Source organism: Aegilops tauschii, chromosome 4 (genome assembly GCF_002575655.3).
Source record: "Aegilops tauschii subsp. strangulata cultivar AL8/78 chromosome 4, Aet v6.0, whole genome shotgun sequence".
In the NCBI taxonomy this organism is placed as follows: domain Eukaryota; kingdom Viridiplantae; phylum Streptophyta; class Magnoliopsida; order Poales; family Poaceae; genus Aegilops; species Aegilops tauschii.
Window position 1 is genome coordinate 518,784,323 of NC_053038.3, and position 18,408 is coordinate 518,802,730.

The 18,408-nt window shown below is 44.8% G+C and overlaps 1 protein-coding gene and 1 long non-coding RNA gene across 3 annotated transcripts; both read left to right on the forward strand.

The window, feature by feature from the left end:
- Positions 1 to 9,238: 9,238 nt before the first annotated feature.
- LOC141021409 (uncharacterized) lies at positions 9,239 to 10,751 on the forward strand. The gene is made up of 2 exons (XR_012182713.1): positions 9,239 to 9,573; positions 10,207 to 10,751. It is a non-coding gene; the product is annotated as an uncharacterized lncRNA (long non-coding RNA).
- A 962-nt stretch (positions 10,752 to 11,713) lies between these two features.
- Positions 11,714 to 17,783, forward strand: LOC109771772 (autonomous transposable element EN-1 mosaic protein). Of its 2 annotated transcripts, none has more exons than XM_073497220.1 (10): positions 11,714 to 11,851; positions 12,287 to 12,362; positions 12,910 to 15,164; positions 15,276 to 15,465; positions 15,558 to 15,752; positions 15,839 to 16,012; positions 16,111 to 16,488; positions 16,579 to 16,743; positions 16,836 to 16,898; positions 16,994 to 17,783. In XM_073497220.1, exons 4-10 carry the CDS (start codon positions 15,364 to 15,366, stop codon positions 17,102 to 17,104), a joined length of 1,188 nt encoding a protein of 395 aa, XP_073353321.1. In that variant the 5' UTR covers positions 11,714 to 11,851; positions 12,287 to 12,362; positions 12,910 to 15,164; positions 15,276 to 15,363; the 3' UTR covers positions 17,105 to 17,783. The 2 variants fall into 2 exon arrangements, with proteins under 2 accessions (XP_073353321.1, XP_045084008.1); XM_045228073.2 differs by having other exon boundaries at positions 12,913 to 15,164.
- Positions 17,784 to 18,408: the final 625 nt, after the last annotated feature.

Sequence of the window (18,408 nt, forward strand, 5' to 3'; positions counted from 1 at the left end):
GTGCTGAACTGGGTTATGATTAATCTTGATGGCACTCTTATTGTCACAGAAGAGTGGCACATTCTTCACATTGATGCCATAGTCCTTTAGGGTTTGCTTCATCCATAGCAATTGAGCACAACACGAACCAGCAACAATGTACTCAGCTTCAGCAGTAGAGAGTGATACGCAGTTCTGCTTCTTCGAGGACCAACATACCAAAGATCGTCCGAGGAAATGGCATGTGCCTGATGTTGACTTGCGATCCACACGATCAACAACATAGTCAGAGTCAGAATATAAAATGAGATCAAAAGCCGAGCCCTTGGGATACCATAATCCAAGTGTTGGAGTGTGAGCTAGATATTGAAGAATATGCTTCACAGCCTTATTGTGTGATTCCTTCGGTGTAGCTTCAAAATGGGCACACATGCAAACACTAAGCGTAATATCTGGCCTAGATGCACATAGATACACTAAAGAGCCAATCATGGAGCGGTATACCTTTTGATCGAAGTCTATACCATTTTCATGAGTGCATAGATGGCCATTTGTGGGCATAGGGATTTTGACTCCTTTGCAATCTTGCATGCCGAATTTCCTCAACACATCCTTGAGGTATTTCTCTTGAGATATGAAAATACTGTTGCGCTGTTGACGAATTTGAAGACCTAATAGGAATTTCAATTTTCCCATCATAGACATTTGATAGTCCTCACTCATCATATAGGCAAATTTGTCACTATAACATTGGTTAGTACGGCCAAAGATAATATCATCAACATATATTTGGCACACGAATAATTCATCATCATAGGTTTTGGTGAAAAGAGTTGGGTCAAGTGAACCGGGTTTGAAGCCTTTCTTCATGAGGAATTCCTTCAAAGTATCATACGACGCCCAAGGGGCCTGCTTGAGGCCATAGAGGGCCTTATTGAGTCTGAAGACTTTGCCAGGATGCTTAGCATCTTCAGAACCTCGGGGTTGAGCAACATATACTTCTTCCTCAAGTTTACCATTGAGGAATGCACTTTTCACATCCATTTGATATAAGATGATATTATGATGGTTAGCATAAGCAAGCAATATGTGAATAGCCTCAAGTCTAGCAACATGTGCAAACGTTTCATCGAAATCAATTCCTTCAACCTGTGTGGAGCCTTGAGCTACAAGACGAGCCTTATTCCTCACCACAAGGCCATTTTCATCTTGCTTGTTGCTGTAGATCCATTTGGTACCGATGATATTGTGCTTGCGTGGGTCTGGTCGCTTGACTAGTTCCCAAACATTGTTGAGCTCGAACTGATGTAATTCCTCTTGCATCGCTTGAATCCACTCAAGCTCCAGAAATGCCTCATCTACTTTGGTGGGCTCTGTGGTAGAGACCAAAGCAAAGTGCCCACAAAAGTTAGAAAAATGTGAAGCCCTTGAGCATGTGAGAGGACCTGGTGCGCTGATGTCATCGATGATTTTCTCAATCTGCACTTCATTTGCGACGCGAGGATGAGCGGGTTGACGATGTTGAGTAGGCTCAACATTTTCTTCAGAGCCATTTTCTTCAGGTGCACCAGCATGAGGTTCTTCACGTTCTGGAATGACTTCTTCAGCAGATTCTTCGGTAGGAATGACTTCCTCAGTAGCCTTGAACTTGATGGATTCCTCAGGTGGCATTTCATCTAGCACAGGAGGTAGGTGCTCTCTTTGCGAGCCATTAGTTTCATCGAACCGCACATCTACAGTTTCAACAACCTTGTGGTGAACGGTGTTGAAGACTCTGTAGGTGTGCGAGTCCTTTTCATAACCAAGCATAAAACCTTCATGTGCTTTCGGTGCAAATTTAGAATTGTGATGAGGATCTCTAATCCAACATTTAGCACCGAAGACTTTGAAATAACTCACATTTGGTTTCTTGTCAGTGAGGAGTTCATATGAGGTCTTTTTGAAGAATTTGTGAAGATATACACCGTTGATGATATGGCACGCAGTATCAATTGCCTCAGGGCAGAAGTGACGAGGCGTCTTGTATTCATCAAGCATAGTGCGAGCCATCTCAACGAGAGTCCTGTTCTTGCGCTCGACGACGCCATTTTTGCCGAGGAGTATAAGGAGCAGATAACTCGTGAGTAATACCAAGTTCATCAAGATAGTCATCAGGACCAGTATTCTTGAACTCGGTCCCATTGTCACTCCTAATGTGCTTGATCTTCACGCCGAAGGTTGTTGAAGCCCTCGAGGAAAATCGTTTGAAGACTTCCTGCATTTCAGTTTTGTACCCATGTGTAACGAGAATAGTCATCAACAATAATAAATCCATATAGAGATGCTGCATTTGTGAATGTGGCATAATGAGTTGGGCCGAAGAGATCCATGTGAAGCAATTAAAATGGACGAGTTGTAGTCATGTGAAGGAAATATGCCCTAGAGGCAATAATAAAGTTGTTATTTATATTTCCTTATATCATGATAAATGTTTATTATTCATGCTAGATTTGTATTAACCGGAAACTTGATACATGTGTGAATACATAGACAAAACAAAGTGTCCCTAGTATACCTCTACTTGACTAGCTCGTTAATCAAAGATGGTTAAGTTTCCTGACCATAGACATGTGTTGTCATTTGATGAACGGGATCACATCATTAGAGAATGATGTGATGGACAACACCCATCTATTAGCTTAACATAATGATCGTTTAGTTTATTGCTATTACTTTCTTCATGACTTATACATGTTCCTATGACTATGAGATTATGCAACTCCCGAATATCGGAGGAAGACTTAGTGTGCTATCAAATGTCACAACGTAATTGGGTGATTATAAAGATGCTCTACAGGTGTCTCCGATGGTGTTTGTTGAGTTGGCATAAATCGAGATTAGGATTTGTCACTCCGTGTTTCGGAGAGGTATCTCTGGGCGCTCTCGGTAATGCACATCACTATAAGCCTTGCAAGCATTGTGACTAATGAGTTAGTTGTGGGATGATGCTTTACGGAATGAGTAATGAGACTTGCCGGTAACGAGATTGAACTAGGTATGATGATACCGACGATCGAATCTCGGGCAAGTAACATACCGATGACAACGGGAACAACGTATGTTGTTATGCGGTTTGACCGATAAAGATCTTCATAGAATATGTAGGAGCCAATATGAGCATCCAGGTTCCGCTATTGGTTATTGACCAGAGATGTGTCTCGGTCATGTCTACATAGTTCTCGAACCCGTAGGGTCCGCACGCTTAACGTTCGATGACGATTTGTATTATGAGTTATGTGATTTGATGTACTGAAAGTTGTTCGGAGTCCCGGATGAGATCACGGACATGACGAGGAGTCTCGAAATGGTCGATATGTAAAGATCGATATATTGGAAGGCTATATTCGGACATTTGAAAGGTTCCGAGTGATTCGGGTATTTTTCGGAGTACCGGAGAGTTACGGGAATTCGCCGGGGGAAGTATTGGGCCTTAATGGGCTTTAGTGGAAAGGAGAGAAGGGCCACAAGGGGAGGCAGCGCGCCCCCCCCATGGGCTGGTCCGAATTGGACTAGGAGGGGGTGGTGCCCCCCTCTTTTCTTCTCCCCTCTTCCTCCTTCCCTCCTCCTACTAGGAATAGGAAAGAGGAGGGGAATCCTACTTGGACTGGGGAGTCCTAGTAGGATTCCCCACACCTGGCGCGCCCCCCTTGGGCCGGCCACCTCTTCCCTCCCCTCCTTTATATACGTGGCCAGGGGCACCCCAAAGACACACAAGATTTGTCATAGCCGTGTGCGGTGCCCCCCTCCACAGTTACACACCTCGGTCATATCGTCGTAGTGCTTAGGCGAAGCCCTGCGCCGGTAACTTCATCATCACCGTCACCACGCCGTCGTGTTGACAGAACTCTCCCTCGGCCTCAACTGGATCAAGAGTTCGAAGGACATCACCGAGCTGAACGTGTGCTGATCGCGGAGGTGCCATGCGTTCGGTACTTGGATCGGTTGGATCGCGAAGACGTTCGACTACATCAACCGCTTTACTAAACGCTTCAGCTTTTGGTCTACGAGGGTACGTGGACAACACTCTCCCTTATCGTTGCTATGCATCACCTAGATAGATCTTGCGTGATCGTAAGATTTTTTTTGAAATACTACGTTCCCCAACAGTGGTATCAGAGCCAGGTCTATGCGTAGATGTTATATGCACGAGTATAACACAAAGAGTTGTGGGCGATAATAGTCATACTGCTTACCAGCATGTCATACTTTGATTCGGCGGTATTGTTGGATGAAGCGGCCCAGACCGACATTACATGACCGTGTTCATGAGACTAGTTCTACCGCCGTGCTTCGTACACAGGTGGCTAGTGGGTGTCTGTTTCTCCAACTTTAGTTGAATCGAGTGTGACTACGCCCGGTCCTTGTTGAAGGTCAAAACAACACACTTGACGAAAAATCGTTGTGGTTTTGATGCGTAGGTAAGAACGGTTCTTGCTAAGCCCGTAGCAGCCACGTAAAACTTGCAAACAAAGTAGAGGACGTCTAACTTGTTTTTGCAGGGCATGTTGTGATGTGATATGGTCAAGACGTGATGAGATATAAATTGTTATATGAGATGATCATGTTCTGTAAAGTTATCGGCAACTGGCAGGAGCCTTATGATTCTCTCTTTATTGCATAAGATGCAAGCGCCATGTAATTGCTTTACTTTATCGCTATGCGATAGCAATAGTTGCAAAAGGCAATAGTTGGCGAGACGACCATGTGACGACACGTCGATAGAGATCAAGACGATGGAGATCATGGTGTCATGCCGGTGACAATAGAGATCATGACAGTACTTTGGAGATGGAGATCAAAGGCACAAGATGATGATGGCCATATCATGTCACATATTTTGATTGCATGTGATGTTTATCTTTTATGCATCTTATTTGGCTCAGTACGACGGTAGCTTTATAAGATGACCCCTTACTAAAATTTCAAGGTATAAGTGTTCTCCCTGAGTATGTACCATTGCGACAGTTCTTCGTGCTGAGACACCACGTGATGATCGGGTGTGATAAGCTCTACGTTCACATACAACGGGTGCAAGCCAGTTTTGCACACGCAGAATACTCGGGTTAAACTTGACGAGCCTAGCATATGCAGATATGGCCTCGGAACACTAAGACTGAAAGGTCGAGCGTGAATCATATAGTAGATATGATCAACATAGTGATGTTCACCATTGAAAACTACTCCATCTCACGTGATGATCGAACATGGTTTAGTTGATATGGATCACGTGATCATTTAGATGACTTGAGGGATGTCTACTAAGTGGGAGTTCTTAAGTAATATGATTACTTGAACTTAATTTATCATGAACTTTGTTCTGATAGTATTTGCATAACTATGTTATAGATCAATAGCTCGCGATGTAGCTCCCCGTTTATTTTTTATATGTTCCTAGAGAAATATAAGTTGAAAGATGATAGTAGCAATGATGCGGACTTGGTCCGTGATCTGAGGATTTTCCTCATTGCTGCACAAAAAAATTATGTCCTTGATGCACCACTAGGTGACAGAACTATTGCAGGAGCAGATGCAGGCGTTATGAATGTTTTGACAAGCTCGGTATGATGACTACTTGATAGTTTAGTGCACCATGCTTTACGGCTTAGAACCAGGACTTCAAAAATTTTTTGAATGCCACAAAGCATATGAGATGTTCCAAGAGTTGAAATTGGTATTTCAGACTCATGCCCGAGTCGAGAGGTATGAGACCTCTGACAAGTACTTTGCCTACAAGATGTAGGAGAATAGCTCAACCAGTGAGCATGTGCTCAGAATGTCTGAGTACTACAATCGCTTGAATCAAGTGGGAGTTAATCTTCCAGATAAGATAGTGATTGACAGATTTCTCTAGTCACTATCACCAAGTTACTGGAACTTCGTGATGAACTATAATATGCAAGGGATGACGAAAGCGATTCCCCGAGCTCTTCGCGATGCTGAAATCGGCAAAGGTAGAAATCAAAAAAAGCATCAAGTGTTGATGGTTGACAAGACCACTAGTTTAAAGTAAAAGGGCAAGGGAAAGAAAGGGAACTTCAAGAAGAATGACAAGCAAGTTGCCACTCCCGTGAAGAAGCCCAAAGCTAGACCCAAGCCTGAAACTGAGTGCTTCTCCTACAAAGGAAATGGTCACTGGAAGTGGAACTTCCCTAGATACTTGGCGGATAAGAAGGATGTCAAAGTGAACAAAGGTATATTTGATATACATGTTATTGATGTGTACTTTACTAGTGTTTATAGCAACCCCTCGGTATTTGATACTGGTTCAGTTGCTAAGAATGGTAACTCGAAACGGGAGTTGCAAAATAAACAGAGACTAGTTAAGGGCGAGGTGATGATGTGTGTTGGAAATGATTCCAAGGTTGATAAGATCACCATTGCACACTCCCTTTACCTTCGGGATTAGTGTTGAACTGAAAATAAATGTTATTTGGTGTTTGCGTTGAGCATGAATATGATTGGATCATGTTTATTGCAATACGGCTATTCATTTAAGTCAAAGAATAATTGTTGTTCTATTTAAATGAATAAAACCTTCTATGGTCATACACTCAATATAAATGGTTTATTGACTCTCGACCGTAGTGATACACATATTCATAACATTTAAGCCAAAAGATTCAAAGTTAATAATGATAGTGCAACTTATTTGTAGCACTGCCATTTAGGTCATATTGGTATAAAGCGCATGAAGAAACTCCATGCTGATGGGCTTTTGGAATCACTTGATTATGAATCACTTAATGCTTGCGAACCATGCCTCATGGGCAAGATGACTAAGACTCCGTTCTCTGGAACAATGGAGCTAGCAACTGACTTATTGGAAATAATACATACTGATGTATGCGATCCGATGAGTGTTGAGGCTCGCGGCAGGTATCGTTATTTTCTGACCTTCACAGATGATTTGAGCAGATATGGGTATATCTACTTGATCAAACATAAGTCTGAAACATTTGAAAAGTTCAAAGTATTGCAAAGTGAAGTGGAAAATCATCGTAACAAGAAAATAAAGTTTCTACGATCTGATCGCGGAGACAAATATTTGAGTTACGTGTTTGGTCTTCATTTGAAACAATGTGGAATAGTTTCGCAACTCACACCACCTGGAACACCACATCATAATGGTGTGTCCGAACGTCATAGCCGTACTTTATTAGATATGGTGCGATCTATGATGTCTCTTACCGATTTACCACTATCGTTTTGGGGTTATGCATTAGAGACAGCTGCATTCATGTTAAATAGGGCACCATCTAAAACCGTTGAGATGACACCATATGAACTGTGGTTTGGCAAGAAACCTAAGCTGTCGTTTCTTAAAAGTTTGGGGCAACGATGCTTATGTGAAAAAGTTTCAACCTGATAAGCTCGAACCCAAATCGGAGAAATGTATCATCATAGGATACCCAAAGGAAACTGTTGGATACACCTTCTATCACATATCCGAAGGCAAGATATTCGTTGCTAAAATGGATACCTTCTAGAGAAGGAGTTTCTCTCGAAAGAAGTGAGTGGGAGGAAAGTAGAACTTGATGAGGTAATTGTACCTGCTCCCTTATTGGAAAGTAGTTCATCACAGAAATCAGTTCCAGTGATTCCTACACCAATTAGTGAGGAAGCTAATGATGATGATCATGAAACTTCAGATCAAGTTACTACAGAACCTCGTAGGTCAACCAGAGTAAGATCCGCACCAGAGTGGTACGGTAATCCTGTTCTGAAAGTCATGTTACTTGACCATGACGAACCTACGAACTAGGAGGAAGCGATGATGAGCCCAGATTCCGCGAAATGGCTTGAGGCCATGAAACTGAGATAGGATCCATGTATAAGAACAAAGTGTGGACTTTGGTGGACTTGCCCGATGATCGGCAAGCCATTAAGAATAAATGGATCTTCAAGAGGAAGACGGACGCTGATAACAGTGTTACTATCTACAAAGCTCGAATTGTCGCAAAAAGTTTTCGACAAGTTCAAGGTGTTGACTACGATGAGATTTTCTCACTCGTAGCGATGCTTAAAGTCTGTCTGAATCATGTTAGCAATTGCCACATTTTATGAAATATGGCAAATAGATGTCAAAACTACATTCCTTAATGTATTTCTTAAAGAAGAGTTGTATATGATGCAACAAGAAGGTTTTGTCAATCCTAAAGGTGCTAACAAAGTGCGCAAGCTCCAGCGATCCATCTATGGATTGGTGCAAGCATCTCGGAGTTGGAATATACGCTTTGATGAGTTGATCAAAGCATATAGTTTTATACATACTTGCGGTGAAGCCTGTATTTACAAGAAAGTGAGTGGGAGCACTACAGCCTTTCTGATAAGTATATGTGAATGACATATTGTTGATCGGAAATGATGTAGAATTTTTCTGGAAAGCATAAAGGAGTGTTTGAAAGGAGTTTTTCAAAGAAAGACCTCGGTAAAGCTGCTTACATATTGAGCATCAAGATCTATAGAGATAGATCAAGACGCTTGATAAGATTTCTTCAATGAGAACATACCTTGACAAGATTTTGAAGTAAGTTCAAAATGGAACAGTCAAAGAAAGGAGTTCTTGCCTGTGTTGCAAGGTGTGAAGTTGAGTAAGACTCAAAACCCGACCACGACAGAAAATAGAAAGAGAATGAAAGTCATTCCCTATGCCATCAGTAAGACTCAAAACCCGACTACTGGAAACAGAGAATTTGCCATCAGTCATTTCTTTGCCGTCCGCCAGCGGATGGCAAAGAACGTCTTTGCCATCTGCTTACAAAAAACAGACGACAAAGAACTGACAGATGGCAAAGAACCTGGTTGCCATCAGCCAGTTCTTTGCCATCTGCCAGCTGATGGCAAATAATCTTTGTCGTCCGCTGGCAGAAGGCAAAGAGGTGGGTGGGGTCCAGTGGACGCCGGTGCTGTAACGGCCTATCAACCCACCTCTTTGCCATCTGCCAGCTGATGGCAAAGAATCTTTTCCGTCTGCTGGCAGACGGCAAAGAAGTGGATGGGCCCAGTGGATGACGGCGCTGTAACGGCCCTCTAGCCCCACCTCTTTGCCATCTGCCAGCGGACGGCAAATATTCTTTGCCATCTGCTGGCTGATGGCAAAGAGGTGGGCCTTTGCCATGTGCTAGCTCAAGGCAAAGAGGTGGGACTATCTCTCTCCCTGCTAAAAAAAAGCAAAGAGTGAAAAATTAAAGAAAAGAAAACCCCCATCCTCCCTAAAAAAAACCCAGCCACCCCGAAATAGTCCCAGCCCACTCCCGTGCGCGCTGGATAGGGTTCCCCGCCGCCCTCACCGGTCGCCGCCGTCGTCGGTTTCCCCTACATGGCCGGAGGATAGGCCATCCCGCCGGTCCATTCCCGCCCCACCGCGAAGGAGGAGACCGACCGGTTGCGCCTCCCCGCCGGGCGCCGCCCGCCACCCCAAGGATCAAGGCCGGCCGCGCCGGTCCCCGTCGGTTGCCGCTCCGGATCCAGGCCGCCCACCGCCCCGTCCCGAGCGATGCTCCCAAGCTAGGAGCGGCACCAGGACGACCACGCCCCCGAAGCCTAAACTGCAAGGTGAGCTCGTCCCCTTCTCATGAAACTGTAGTATTTTTAGGCTATAAAATAGTCTGCTACTGATTTTCAGGATTTGCCGCCGTAGCAGATTTTAGGAATCAAAGCCACAGCTGATTCTCATGAAACTGTAGTGTAGCCCAAGCCTAAACGCAAATTATCTCAGGGAGCTTAGAGATACTGCTAGCAAACTTGTACGGCTGTACCTCGGTGCAGAATAATCCCGATGGAGGCTGAGCCATCCCGTTCAGCTAATTGGGCTAGTAGACAGTGGCGGAGCTACAAAAGAAAAGTTGGGCGGGCCAGAGAATACAAATGTTTTCAAATTTTGAACCATATATATATAAGCTACCAAAGTATCCCAAACAGGGCTACCAAATTGGCAGTAAACAACAATTTAGTGCACTGTTAGACAGTAAACAAGAACACTACTTTTGTTGTGAACTTGTAAACTGTAAAAGTGGCATCTGTTGTGAACTTGTAAAGTGTAAAGAACAGATCTTCAGTGGATTATTTATGCTTATTGGGGTCGAGTTTAGGGGATTTAGGGGATGATTTAATGAACAATGACCTAAGTTGAATTTAGGGGAATGAAATTGAGAATCATTTGAATCGATTTACCTATGCTGCTTGCAGGGATTCAGATCAGTAGTGATTCTGATGAATTCAGAGAAGAAGCTAGCTTTTTTTTTAAATCATTCTGATGGATTGAGAGAAGAAGCTAGCTAGTTGGGTGCCTGGGTCGCCGCCTACCACTGCATGGTCGCGTGGGTCGCCTGAATAGATGTGTGCCGGTTGGCCGTCCGTCCGTGGGACACTGTGTGTGCGGTGCTCCGGTGGCCGGCGGCGGGCGTCGCGGCAGCCGGTGGCTGATGTGCTTTCTAGTTCCTACTGTGCTATGAGACGGCGGTCGAAGTTGAACCCTGAGCCTGCATCGCTGTGAGTCTTACGCGTACGAGTCTGCTGCTTGCCTTCTCTGTATGGTGTTCGTCAGTGCTGTGTGCTGCAGTAGTATAAAATTTATTTTTTGCTCCAGACCTGGGCGGGCCATGGCCTAATCGGCCTTGCCGAAGCTCCGCCAGTGCTAGAGAGACTGCAAAGTCCTGTTCAAACCTGATGTAAAAAAAAGTCTTGTTCAAACGTGCTGCATATTTGAATGCATAATATTTGTCTTTTGATGATTCTTTTTGCTGCCTCTGACTCAAACATGCCTACATATTTGGACAGCCAAGATTTTGATAGAACTGCAACCGTCCTGTTTGCAGTATCCTGTATTCATTCCTGTGCATACTTCTCCTTTTTGGGCAGAGTATTGTTGGACAGGCTTCTAATTCTGCTAGCATTGAGGGGCTATGTGCAAAATATCAACGCTGCCAGCGGGCGTTTTATTGCAAATAGCACGTAGCAGTTCTGTATGGATCTAGTCCATATATATAGGATCCAACGGCCTGCACTTAGGTTTCCAAGCTTCCACTGAATATGTAGTTTTCACATGATATTGTCTCCTGCACTAGTACGTCGGTCGAACAATTACAGCACCCCCAAAATAAAGAAACGGGACCTAACGATACATACACGTACCAGTACTAGGGAGCAGAGCAGCAGCAGGGAGCATGTGTTCCATGTTGATCCAGGTGAATTAATTGGTCGTCTGAGACGTCCTAGAGCGTACTGGACTCCTAATAATACATAGGGGTTTAAATTGATCTGAGCCTCTGGTACTGCTCGCCGTACATACGCCGAGATCGGACTTGAATAGATAGTTGAAACTAGCTCAGTTGAAGAGGACGCCAGATCGAGAGAACCTTAAACCCTCGTTGCGGTACCACGTCCGTAGGCAGATTGTGCTTTCTTGACGTGTGATATTCAAAGACCAAATATCTCATACTATTCTATAGCCATTTGTATTCCTCTTGTTCTTATCCCTTGATATTTTGTCACAATTTGTTTATGGTATTTAGAGAATATGTAAGATTCATGGCTTATAACTGAACCTTATTGTCTATCAATACTGTACCCTACATGTTCCACATGATTTGATGTCTTACCATCTTAATCGAATTCACAAATAGATACCAACCTAGACACGAGCTGGATAAACCCTATCTGATTTTGTTTTCTCCACTTGAGATTTGCATGGGAGGTTGCATTGCCCGGAGGAAAGGCAGAGGAGGGTGATGCTGATGATGCAGCAACATCATTAAGGGAGGCAAAGGAGGAGATTGGGCTTGATCCAGCCTTGGTCACTGTCGTTTCCTCGCTTGAGCACTTCTTGCCCAAGGTAAGATGTCTATGAGTTCTCGCTTATTCCCCTACTGGAAAAAATCACATTGTACAGCGGACAGACTATTTAAGTGCACACTAAAAGGCATGTTAGTTTTTTTTTCTTCTTAGACTTCCAGAAAACACATGCATGCAGCCAAGATTTAGGATATGCTTATAGATGTTTTGAGGATTATGTAGCAGGCTTTTCTTTACAGTCCACTTTTGCCGGATAGAATTTATCTTTGTCCCTTTGACACCACGACACCCAGACACGACACCCCGACCCCCGACACCTCTTTGGCTTCCTGTTGACTGAAAAGGTGCTTTTCGGCCTTCCAGAGGCCGACGGGGTCATATATTTATGAATTATGAGTTAGGTCATATATTTTCCGATTTTGTTATGAAAAACATCATACATATTTGTGTTGATCGGGTGGATTTAAATGTGCAGTTGTTTCGTCGCTGCGAGGGTCTGGTGTTCGACGACCTCCCCGTGCGTTCAACGAGCTCTGCCCCGGCGTTCGTGGGTGAGCACAAATGACATCTCCTCCCCCAATCATTTGTTATGTTCCGGTCTTCGTGCCGATGAAAAATGCTAGCTGTAGGTAGATTGAATCATCAGTATGCGTGACCACTATGCGTCTCCCGTTCGAAAGGGTTACATCTATAAATATGCATGCATTTGCATATTTATAACCGTGATTCTTTCGAATTGTCCAACGTTATCCATGGACAGCCCGAGTATGTGTAGATTGAGTTTGTTTTCCCATATGCTCTGCTCTGGATCCGATGCAGAATTTCGTCAGCGCCTCCCTGTTGTTCTCCGGGTACACATCCTCTTTGCTTATTGCGGAGACGTGTATCAGGAGAACAGTGGGGAGGTGCTGCCGAAATTTTGCATCGGATCCAGAGTAGAGCATGGGAAAACGAACCCAATCTACACATACTCGGGTGGGATTAGGACCTATCTTTACCTATTAGCGTCTAGGTTGCATGGACGTAATAAAACTGACAAATTCTATTAACTGATGAATATGGTTTGCTGAATTATGTATATATTTCTTGTGTGTCCAGCAGCTAGGCAAGATGAGTGATCGTGCGTGGATGTACACCGGTCACACTAGTCAGAAAGACATGACCCATGAATGGATAACAAAAACCAAGGGGTTTGTGAGAGTCGCATTTGCAAATGGACAGAGACAATCCTGGTGCCCCTGTGTCGAGTGCGACAACTATCATAAGAGGTCAGAGTTTGAAATGATCAAACACCTGCAGAAGTGGGGTTTTACGCCTAATTATACGGTCTGGACATTTCATGGTGAGTCTGCCCAACGTGCCAGAGCTGAGTGGGCCGTCGTCGCACCGACGAGCATGGTATCGGGATGGAAGACATGGTGGAAGACTTTGATGATGCTCGGGATTCGGATGATGAGATGGAGGAATCTGCAAAGGCCTTCAATGATATGTTGGAGTCTTCAAAACGTCCTCTCCACGAGCACACTGAGCTTCGTCAGCTGGATGCCATCGCACAAGTAATGGCTCTAAAGGCTCAATTCAACTTGGGCAGAGAATGCTACGACGCGATGATGACACTATTTGGACGCTTTCTACCCAAAGGCCATGTAATGCCTGCAAACCTGTACCAGTCGGACAAAATCCTCCGTGTACTTAAGATGCCCTATGAGAAGATAGATGCCTGTGAGAAAGGATGTGCCTTATTTATACTTGAGTATGTGGACTTGAAGTATTGTCCCGTTTGCCAGTCTTCCAGGTATGTTGTGGTAGACAACGGTATGGGTGAGAAGAGTCAGATAAAAATCCCAGTTAATGTTCTTCGGTATATGCCAATCATACCAAGACTTCAACGTCTTTTCATGGTCGAAGAGATGGCTAGACAGATGACATGGCACAAATTGGACAAAAGAACCGAACTGGATGCAGATGGGGAGCCGATGTTGGTACACACATCAGACGGTTTTGCGTGGAAGCGCTTCGATGCAATACATCATGCGAAAGCGGAAGATCCAAGGCATCCTCGAATCGCCGTAAGCACGGATGGGTTCAACGTGTTTGGTATGATGGCAGCCCAATACAGCTGTTGGCCTGTATTTGTCATTCCACTCAATCTCCCTCCCGGACAGATTATGCAAAGAAAGAACATTTTCCTAACGTTGATAATTCCGAGGCCCAACTATCTGGGGAAGAGTATGAATGTGTACATGCAGCCACTTAAGGATGAATTGCAAGAAGCTTGGGATAATGGGATCAAGACATACGACGCCGCTACAAAAAAAACTTCCTAATGCGTGTGTGGTACATGTACTCGATGCATGACTTGCCGGCGTATGCGCTATTCGTTGGTTGGTGTGTGCATGGTAGGTTCGCGTGCCCCACATGCAAGGCAGCTCTTGAGTTTCGTTGGTTGCAGGCGGGTGGCAAGTTTTCTTGCTTCGACATGCATAGACAGTTCCTGGATCCTCGTCATAAGTTCAGAAAAGACAAGAAGAACTTCATCAAAGGTAGAGTTGTCAAAAACTCTGCACCACCTGCGTTGACAGGCCAACAGACCCTAGATCAGTTAAACGCTCTCGAGCCGGATCCAGAGCGTCCAGGGTATTTCAAGGGGTATAATTCGGAACACGCCTGGACTCACAAGACATGCTTGTGGGATCTGCCTTACTTTAAAGACCTCCTTTCCCCACACAACATCGACGTGATGCACACTGAAAAGAATGTCGGCGAGGCCCTCTTTGGTACATTGTTCGGCATAGAGGGGAAAACAAAGGATAATCCTAAGGCTAGAGTCGATCAGGAGGCTCTATGTGATAGACCGCTACAAAACATGCGACAACCGAAAGGAAAGAAGAACTGGGCAAAGCCAAAGGCATGGTTCAATCTTGGAAGGCCAGATATGAGGGAAATGATCCTGTGGGTGAAAAAGGAGTTGATGTTCCCCGATGGGTATGCAGCGAATCTAAAGAGGGGAGCGAGCCTTGAAAAATTGAAAATATTTGGTCTTAAGAGTCATGATTGGCAACCCTAGTGATTTGGTCTTAAGAGTCATATTTGGTCTTAAGAGTGATGATTGGCAACCCAGAGGCTCCGTCCCACGAGACTCTGGATCAGGCTATGTCGCAGCCGAACTGATTGGGGGACTGGCCGGAGTCGAGTGGCCATGCTGATGGTGACGAGGGTGGCTATAGTTCTGATAGCTATAGTGAGAGTGAGCTGGTTGAGGGGGGCAATGTCTACCAGCGTGGTGGTACAAAGCTCCCGCCCACCCCGGCGACCCCTGACCAGAGGTGGTTGATTACGCCTGATGGGGAGAAGTAAGTGCATTTACTCTTTTTTTAACCTTTTGCCTTCATGTTTCTTCGAATATCTAATGCGTTAGCCTTGTCATACTGCCGGTCTTGGAAACACGGTCGTGGTGTCCGCAGGCCCAACACAGTCCTTGGTGTGATTTGTCGCCAGAGCTTCCCGGGATGGGTCACGTTGCCCGGTGAGGGCCAGGTTCCAGAGCTAGGAATGACCTGGGAGCACTACTTGGCTGCCCCGGCCCTGCCGGGGGAGAGGATCGGCGGTGTCGAGTGCCACACGGTGGCCGACGTTGTGATCCAGACGTTTTGGGTAATTTTTCCTCTCTCGTCTACGTTGTGTTTTCTTGTTTGATTGGCAACCCTAGTGATTGTACTAATCCGTGTTTTCTTGTTTGATTGCAGACCTTTTACAGGTGTGCTGAGGGACAGGAGGAGGCCGCGGCTCAGGTTATCGAAGCCGAGTGCAGGCGGCTACTTCAAAACTGGCGGAACAGGGCTCGGACGCAGGCTACTCGAGACTACTTTGCCTCGATTGGTATTAGGATGTCCAAGTCGAAGTGCCGCACAAACTATCTGAGTAAGGAGAAGTACATGAAGGTAATTACCTATTCTTAAGGCCTTGTATTTAGTTTCCTTGATTTGATTCATAGGCGTAGCGCTCAAATTTCTCTTACTTAACTTAGGTGCCCCCGAGATGGTGTGCGGATAGGCTGGATTGTTGGGAGGCGTTGGTGGATGAGTGGTGCTCTCCCCAATGGCTATCCACCCACAACAATGCAAAGGATCGGCGTGGCAAAATGAGCGGTGTGCCACACCATCAAGGCAGCGTCAACCTATATCAGTACGGGGATAGCTGGGTATGTGGTTTGCTTCATGATTCATACAAATTCAGTCTTCAAATTCAGTCTTCATGCTAGCTTGAGCCCTTAACTAATACTTTGTTCCTCTCTTTTAGGCGCGGCACAACAAGACGGATGTGCCAGAGCTGTTTGACCTCTATGCCATGGCCCATAGTGCCCCGTATAAGAAGGCCAAGGCATTCTTTGAGTCTGATCTTGATGATCCAAAGAACTTCACCAACCGCGCCTCCCACAACAAGCTCGTGAGGTATAGAGACGAGGGGAAGGCGAGGAAAGGGCCGGACTTTAACCCGAGCCAGCCTATTGATCCAGAGCTGGTGATGATATCTGGTGGCGGGAGGAACCATGGCTTGTTAGCCATTGGGGATGGACTGATACGTTGTACTAGCACTCTCCCGCAGATCAAGAGGCGCCAGACGAGCTCCGATCCTGAGATAAGGCCTCGTCCACGGCCAATGGATCTCGAAATCAAGGTTAGTTATACAGAATCAGATACCTTTCCTCCATTACATTATGTGTGCGGCCGTCGATGATTACAATGCTAAAGAGGAGTGGTGTTGCAGGCTGCTATTGAGGAAGAGAGAGCAAAGACCCAGGAGCTTCTGGCGGAGGAAAGGAGGCAGGCGGCGGAGAGGGAGAGGGAGATTGAGGAGAGGACGGCTAGGCTTTTGGAGGAGGAGAGGAACCGGAACGACTTGGCTAACCGGGCCATATACGAGCTCTTCGCGGTAAGTTTCTTCTGCATATTAGCTAAATCATGCACGCAATGTTCCTTTCATTAGTAACTAATATGACTGACTCGTCAAAACCAAATGTGCAGTCCATGTGCGAGAAGAATGATCAGACCCCTCCGCCGATGCCAGTCATTGCTCCGGCGGACACAGTGATTTTCATTTGAATGGACATTACTTATTAGTCTTCACATTTGAGTTGCATCATGCTAACGAGACATTGCAAATGATCTTTAATTTGGTGCAGCATAACTCCCGACAAGCATCGACGTCTGCCATTGGCGCGAGCAAGAACCCCGATCCTCCTTCGTCTGCCACTACCGCGAGCAAGAACCACGATCCTTCACCTACGGGTTGACGGTAGGTTTTGCCTAGTGCTTTGCTTAATTAGCTCCAAAATGACCTATTTAACCTAGGATAGCTTTAAAATGACCTATACTTAGCATTTGTTTCCTCCAAAATGACTTAATATGCTTAGCTAGCTCAAAATTGACCTATTTAACCTAGGATAGCTCTAAAATGACCTATACTTAGCATTTTTTCCTCCAAATGACTTAATATGCTTAGCTAGCTCTAGAATGACATAATATGCTTACGAAATGACATATTTTAGTTCCGAATTGACTTCATATGCTTAGCTAGCTCCAAAATGACATAATAAACTTATTAGTTCCAAAATGACCTTACTTAGCATTTTTTACACAAAAATGACTTAGTATGCTTAGCTAGCTCAAAAATGACATAATAACCATACTTAGCTCCAAAATGACCTATTTTACAGATATAAGTTGCATCATAATAATCTTCACATTTTAGTTGCATCATAATAATCTTCTTCTTCTAGTCTTCTTCTTCTAACTTTCTTCTTTCCCATTTTGAAGATCACGGAAGCTTGGGTTGATGGAGTGCTTGTCTTTAGTTTTTGTTTTGACTTTGTGAAACTTGCTACCTATGATGAAACTATGTATATGTATGGATGAAACTTGCTACTATTGGTAACATGTGTTGGATATATTTGCGTTCATGACTATTGGTAATATGTGTTGAATATGCTATATTGGTCATATATATATATATATATATATATATATATATATATATATATATATATATGTTTGATTTTCTATGAAAATGAATTGATATAAGAAAAAACAAAATTAAATGAGGCAATATAGGCACTTTGCCATCTGTTGGCAGATGGCAAAGAGCTTTGCCATCGGCTGGCAGATGGCAAAGAGGCCACGTGGCAGCAACCTGTGAAGCGCTCGTCTGGCCTATTTGTTCTCTTTGCCATCCGCCAGCATATGGCAAAGAGCCTGCAGCCTTTGCCATCAGATAGCGGATGGCAAAGAGCCTGCAGCCTTTGCCATCTGCTGGCGGATGGCAAAGCACGCCGTTAGCCCTCTAACGTGGCTAACCCCGTTCCTCAGGCTTTGTCATCGGCCAGCTGATGGCAAAGGCTACAGGCTCTTTGCCATCTGCCAGCAGACGGCAAAGAAGCCTTTACCAGAGTTTATTCAGCCGGCCGTTTGCCATCTGCTGGCAGATGGCAAAGCCCTTTGCCATCAGCTGTCCGTGCCTTTGCCATCTGCCATGGCAGATGGCAAAGTGCCTGATTCCAGTAGTGCAGGAGTGTTTGAAAGGAGTTTTTCAAAGAAAGAC

Bases quoted from the DNA above. Each gene is read 5' to 3' on its own strand.
- LOC109771772 (XM_073497220.1), top strand. From the start codon at position 15,364: ATGACCTGGGAGCACTACTTGGCTGCCCCGGCCCTGCCGGGGGAGAGG. The intron at 16,013-16,110 runs GTATGTGGTTTG...CCTCTCTTTTAG, and splicing joins ATCAGTACGGGGATAGCTGG to GCGCGGCACAACAAGACGGA. The intron at 16,744-16,835 runs GTAAGTTTCTTC...CCAAATGTGCAG, and splicing joins CCATATACGAGCTCTTCGCG to TCCATGTGCGAGAAGAATGA.